The 7053-nt window shown below is 31.0% G+C and overlaps 1 protein-coding gene across 1 annotated transcript; it reads right to left on the reverse strand.

The window, feature by feature from the left end:
• Positions 1 to 1543: 1543 nt before the first annotated feature.
• Positions 1544 to 6022, reverse strand: LOC143055529 (uncharacterized). Its single transcript, XM_076228688.1, has 5 exons — positions 5949 to 6022; positions 4949 to 5064; positions 3636 to 3767; positions 2466 to 2609; positions 1544 to 1909 (listed from the first exon to the last, which is right to left on the reverse strand). Exons 1-5 carry the CDS (start codon positions 5967 to 5969, stop codon positions 1696 to 1698), a joined length of 627 nt encoding a protein of 208 aa, XP_076084803.1. The 5' UTR covers positions 5970 to 6022; the 3' UTR covers positions 1544 to 1695.
• Between the last annotated feature and the right edge of the window lie 1031 nt (positions 6023 to 7053).

Genomic DNA, 7053 nt, shown 5'->3' on the forward strand with positions numbered 1-7053 from the left:
AATAATTAGCCAAAAAGAAAGTAGAAATTAAACATGTCCATGACTCATCCTGTGTCAGCAGCAAATAGGAAAGCATTATGGTTTCCTAAAGGCAGCTGACACCAGGGGACGATACCTTATGGGCCATAGGCATGTAAAATGTGTGTAAATGTCTCTTTCCTACCTGTATCAAAAGCAAACATGGAAGCATCATAGGTAACTTGAATGCAGTTGATACCAGGGGACGATGCCTCAAGGATATAAGAGAACATTTGAATAAATAATATATCTTAACAATTATTTATAAGACACGTTATCATTTGTGATAGAAACTACTTCTTTTGATAAAAAAGTGCAAATAATATAAAAAAAAACCAACAACTTAAATACAGCAGTACTATGACACAGCAGTACTATGAGAGGACAATGGATTCGTTCGGTTACACACGAGCGCCATACGCAGGTATAGACGGCATACATTGTATTTACTTTTCACAAATCTGACCTCCCGAATTATATTTAGTATTTTGTATAAACATGAGCGGCACGACGGGTGCCACAAATGCCATTGAGCATGATCTGCTTACCCTTCCGGAGCACATGAGTTCCACCCTAGTTTTTGATAATGTTCGCGCTGCTCAGTCTTTAGTTTCTATTCTATGTTTTGTGTACTATTAATTGTCTGTTGGGTTTTTTAACAATGGCGTTGTGAGTTTATATTCGACTTATAAGTTTGAATGTCCCTCTTGTATCTTTTGCCTCTCTTTTACTAAATATCACTAAAGGAACAAGAACTGCAACTTCCTGCAGAAGAACAGGAATGCATCCCCGGATTTCTCAATGTTTATAGTTTCATGTGTAGTGTTGAAAAAAGTAAAATCACAAAAATACTGAACTTAGAGAAAAATCAATTCGGAAAGTCCATAATCACATTGCAAAATCAAATAACAAAACGCATCAAAAAGGAATGGACAAGAGCTGTCATATTCCTGACTTGGTACAGGCATTTTCAAATGTAGAAAATGGTGGATTAAACCTGGTTTTATAGTGCTAACCCTCTCACTTTGATGACAGTCGAAAGGAAACCCTCTGTTTTGGTTGGATTCGTGTTTTTCAATCTTTTGTTGCAGTGTACATAGGAAACCCGACGTTCTTCATTTTGGTCATAGTGTATTACGATTTTATTTAACGTTTGGTTCTTTGTGATCTTCTCATTCGTTTTATAAACAGTTTATAAATTCAGGAAACGTTTTGGTGATGGCGAATTTATGGTAATAAGATGCTTTTTAGAGACAAAATAAACATGACAACATATACCAGATTTAAAGAACTTTATTCGTGTTAAAACAATGATAATTACATACAAACATACATGAAATTATATAAAACAATTCTAATTAAATACTTAGTGAAATAGTGAATCTCTTCTATATTAGTTCATGAAATGCAATAAGGTTGGTACCAAGGAATTTTGCTTTTTAGTGCAAATGTGGTATAATCAGACAAAATATACTAGGGGAGTGTTTAGAGTCAATTCCAATAATAACAGTTTCAAGTACTATAATTGAAGGGAAATCCTTTTATTTATAAAACACTGATATAAGTGAAGGAAAATAACATGTTTTAAAAACATTGTCCGAATGTCTTCGTCGAAATAAGCAGTTGAATTTCTTGTAGCTCCAAGTGTCTGGTTCAAATAAGTACATGCTCAGTTATCTACCCTTTGGTTAAATCCTCCCATGCAATCCAAGGTGCTTTGAATTTCCTACATTCACAACATTGCGGAGCTCTCAGTTGTAGTCTGTGTATACGTGGGAATGGTTGTGGACAGTATAGCCAAATGTTGAAGATTTTGTAGTTGCTTTGTACACACTTATATCTGTATGGGAACATCCAGGACATGCAAGGAACATTCTTACAATATTGTGGTCTGAAATGAGTAAAGTATGAATGAGAAGATGTGGTATGAGTGCCAATGAGACGACTCTCCATCCAAGTCACAATGTATGTTAATAATTATGGGTCAAGTAGTTTGTATTAATGAAAGCATTCTGTGTAAATTTGTTATTAATACATCATAACGTTGTAGAATCTGATGCATCCTGGGTAATTTTTTTTAAAGTGTACACCAAAACGTCCTGATTGGTTGAAAATGTCATAAACAAATGAATTTTAACTAATGGCGTGGTACGAACAATTACCCATGATGCATTAGATTCTGAAACGGCCAATTGGTTCAGTATTTCCTGCAACAATAATGACAATTTTTAAAACCAACATTAGATGTGTTTAAAAACTTTCAAGGGTTACAGGATACATAAAGACAACTTTTCATTTCAGAAATGGATATTTTGAAAGCAATTACTAGTACATTTTAACTTGTGGTTGGAAAAAACGAACCAGTGCATGATTTTTAAAAGTTATACGTCTAATTCTAAATCTGTTTCCTTATTTGAAGTTTTATACCAAAGAATAAGTTAACTTACTTGCAGTCAGCATACGTTATAGCTGTAAATAGAGTATTCCACCAAGGTTTAAACACGTAACACTTTTTCCCGTAATACCAAAATGTTTTACCAATATACAACGATCTGAACTTAGACTCACACATCGATGCGTTAGCAGGTTGTCTAAAAAAATTAAATATAAATATAAGAAGACTTGATATGAATGCCAATGAACCAATTTCTCACTATATATCAAATACATATAAATATAAAGCCCAAGGAGTTGAGAAATATATACATCAACAAAAAGGCAACATGTTACAAATACAGTATAAATTGTTTTATTAATAATCTGAAGTCGTTTGTAGTACTGACAAATATTGAAAATACGATTAATTAAGGGGTTCTTGTTACTCAGTCTTTACTTTTCAATTACTGTATTTGTGTACTGTTTTTTTTATATAGATTAGACCGTTGGTTTTCCCGTTTGAATGGTTTTAAATTACTAATTTTTGGGACCCTTTATAGTTTGATGTTCAGTGTGAGCCGAGGCTCCGTGTTGAAGGCCATACCTTGACCCCCTAATGGTTTACTTTTATAAATTGTTATTTGGATGGAGAGTTGTCTCATTGGCACTCATATCACATCTTCCTATATCTATTATATAATATGTTGTTTGTTTTGTGGTCGTTTTTGTGTGTTTTTGCCCTGGTATTGTCAGTTTGATTTCGACTGATGAGTTTGACTATACTTTTGGTATCTTTCGCCTCTCTTTCATATTGTTTCTATATCTATAATTCATATCTTCAGTAAAATATATGTAGATATAGGATGTAAGCGTGTGTCTACCTTTGAAATTAATAATTATATGAGCTTGTAATAGCAGAAATAATTATTCTGTCAGCGTCTGGTGTCCTTAATAAAACAGTCAAGAAAGAACAAAATCTCCGGCGCAGAAATCACATATGCGTTCCGTTCAATACTTTGTAACACTACACTCAATATTAGAGGTCATATTAAGTACAGTATTGCAAAGCATGTATGGAACGGATATGAACTCTGCGCGGCCGGAGATTGGAAAGAACACACTTCCAAAAAGAAATTCAAAAGATTGTGGTCCAGATTGTGGTCCAGATTGTGGTCCAGATTGAAGCAGGAATGAGAAAATCAATTAAAAATAATGCATAATGGTTAATATATTTTTCTTACGGTGTTGCGATCCACGGGTCTTTTGTATTTAACGAAATGAGGCTTTGTGCAGCGTCTTTGTCACTCTTTAGCTGCTCATAATCTCTTGCATTCTGTTTAGAGAGTTCTTTCTCTGCTCCGTCTATTTCAGACCTACGATAGAATAAGATTTAGAGTAATTAAGCTTAATCAAAGACTTATTTTAGAAACAGGGAGATTTGGTCCATAACCATTATCTTTATGTTGAAACTTTGATTTAATGTTACCTTATTATCGAAACATTTACATATTTCTCAGATATGTGAACCAAAATTAAAAATGAGTTGATAACATATTTCGATCAAACTGACTTCTGAGTAACTGGCAAACCACAGAATAAACATGTTAAATGTGAATTGAAAATTAGATTATATGAGTTTCTTATACTATGTTCCTAATTTTGTCATTTTTTTTTTTAAGAGGGAGACGGATTTATATAAGTTTTTCTTATTTCCGAATCCCTGTATTTATATAGTTTAATTATATTTCATGCACTTTTTGAAATAAAATATTGTTTAAACTAAGCTTAATCAACATTCCACCATGGAATTATTTCATGCTAGCCATAATACTTTATTAGTATCAGCTAACATGATTTATATAATAAGAAAAGTTATATTTACCGGGTTAGACCTTGGGTTAGACGTACAATTAATTTGGCTAGATTATTATCAGAAAAAGATATTGGTTTGAAAATTCTTTTGAAACATGGAATGGAACAATAAGTGTCTTTTGTTTCGGTAACATGTCTTTTGAAAATCTAAAATAAAAATTAAATGGAACCAAATATGAACCACGCGAAAGATAGTGCATTATATTTTTAAAACGTAAAAAAAGTAAATTGTTGGAAATTCATTTGTTGGTGTAAAGTAAAATAACATAAATACCAAACTCGGAGGACCGAGGAAAATTCAAATCGGAAAGTATCTAATCAAATGGCAAAATCAAAAGCTCAAAAGCACCAAACGAATGGACAACAACTGTCATATTCCTTACTTGGTACATGCAGTTTCTTATTAAGAAAACAATGTAGAAAAGTTAAAAATAATAAAATTATGAAATTTTGGCCATCTGCGTGATGCGGGATTCCCTGAATAACTTAAATTTAGATTTATCGCAAATCATTTATAAATTAGTTTCTTGAAGTGAAACTATAAGGAAACTTTACAGAAACAAGGATACACTAACTAAAAACGCCATATGCTAAGACAAATTAACTCATCATAGATACCAGGATTAAATTTTGTATTTTCATATTATTATAAGACAAACTATCATAGGTAAAGCTAACTCACTCAGGGTATTTATCTTCATCATCGGAATTAAATCCTGCTAGAATATCATCATTATACTGGGCATCACATTGGTCTTCTTCTTGGCAAAAGCCATATGCAAAGACACAGAAGAATACCTACAAAACAGAAGGCATTGATAATACAAATCAATTATGTGTATTTTAATATGCATCTATCAAATACAGTTTATTTAGTTTGCACCTTTTTTCAGAGCACACATGTGAAATCATCAAAGATAAAATACATGTAAACAAACTTAATGCCTGTACCAAGTCAGGAATGTGACAGTTCCTGTCTATTCGTTTTTGATGTTTTTTTGTCATTTGATTTTGCCATGTGATTAGGGACTTGCCGATTTGAGTTTTCTCTGAGTTCAGTGTTTTTGTGATTTTACTTTTTTTATACATGTAAACAAACTTGACTTTAGTTTTATGAAATAACAATGCAATGTTCCAATGGATGTCGATGGACGATATTTAGCTTTAAGTCTTATGAATGTAAGTGTCGTATTGCTTTTTGCACAGAGGTTGTTTATTAATGATCAAAACTTGCTTTATTTTTTCCATAAACAATGAATATGAATAAGGTACCATATTTGAATTAGATCAAATATTGCAAATGGAACTTGACAAATGAGCATTAGTTTTTAAATGTCCATAGCTTATAATTTAAAGATGATGGCATAAATGCATAGATAGATAATCAAAATATATAAATGATGAAAAAAATAATGGACAAATACAAAATCAAAGATATAAAAAAATAGAATAAGAAAATAATTACATAATCAAATAAACGAGAGGTCAATACATACTGAAAAAAAAATGATAATAAAAATGAATAAATGAAATACTTGTGGAAAACCATTTTGAACGTGAGAATAAGAGGCTCTAGTATATATAATTAACCAATGTTCAAATATCATATTTAAAAATCAGTTATAACTTTAAAATAATTTCTATAGGATAATATATGAATTAAAATAGAAATAGATACGTACCAATGTTCTTAATATTTTCATCTTGGATAAATATTGTTGCTGCTGAATATGTTGATGATTTGAATTAAGCGCGGTTTGTTGTATTTATACTGGATGAAGACTTTTGATTGGTGGATATTATATCCAATCAAAATAAGAGAAAAAGTATGCGGATTTCAATGGTCCACTGAAGCAAAATGTTGATAAGATTTTAACTGTTGTTATGTTAATTTATGTCAGAAGGGCAAGGGTTTATTTATTAAATGTTTTTCATGTGTATTTTAATGCTATTTTTAAGATTTCATTATCAGGCAATCATTCGTAAATTTTGTCAACAAATTTCTTTTATTACTAAAAAAAAAAGTATTCAAACGAGTTGCGAAGTAAATTATTTTCGGCAGACAAAAAAATATTTGTTAAAAATTGTTTCCTTAAAATAATAATTCAGTGCATTTTTATCAAACTGTATCTTTTTCTGTATAAGAAAATAATAAAAATAAGGAAACATTTAGTTTTTATTAAAGTTTAAAGTAAATATTAAAATTTGTACCTGAAAAAAGAGTAAAATATTTTGTCTAATGCAAAACAAATTTCGTTATAAAGATATAAAAACTCTTGGATATTGGAATTGTTTATAATCGCATCATTTTCATCATTTATGAAAACAACAATGTTATGCATGAAATAAAAGACTAGATAACATAAACTTCAAGGTCATGGTGCCTGATCTTTAGTATTCTCTTTACTGTCTTTTCGTCGTTTCTCCTTGTTTTGTCATGGTTTTATCGGTCTATTGAATTTTTATTGTCCTTTTGTTATCTTCCAACTGTTTTTTCACAATATATTCAAAGTAATACAATTGGCATATTGGGGTTCGTGTTGTTTATTATTTAGTTTTCTATGTTGTGTCATGTGTACTATTGTTTGTCTGTTTGTCTTTTTCATTTTTAGCCATGGCGTTGTCAGTTTATTTTCGATTTATGAGTTTGACTGTCCCTCTGGTATCTTTCGTCCCTTTTTTTTTTAGTGTAAAGAGAATAGGGAAAAAGGGAACTGATAAATTTCAAAGCTCGTTGTTTAGTCACATGGTTGACCATGGCAGATGAATTTGAAGGATATGACGGTT

Source organism: Mytilus galloprovincialis, chromosome 12, assembly GCF_965363235.1.
Source record: "Mytilus galloprovincialis chromosome 12, xbMytGall1.hap1.1, whole genome shotgun sequence".
In the NCBI taxonomy this organism is placed as follows: domain Eukaryota; kingdom Metazoa; phylum Mollusca; class Bivalvia; order Mytilida; family Mytilidae; genus Mytilus; species Mytilus galloprovincialis.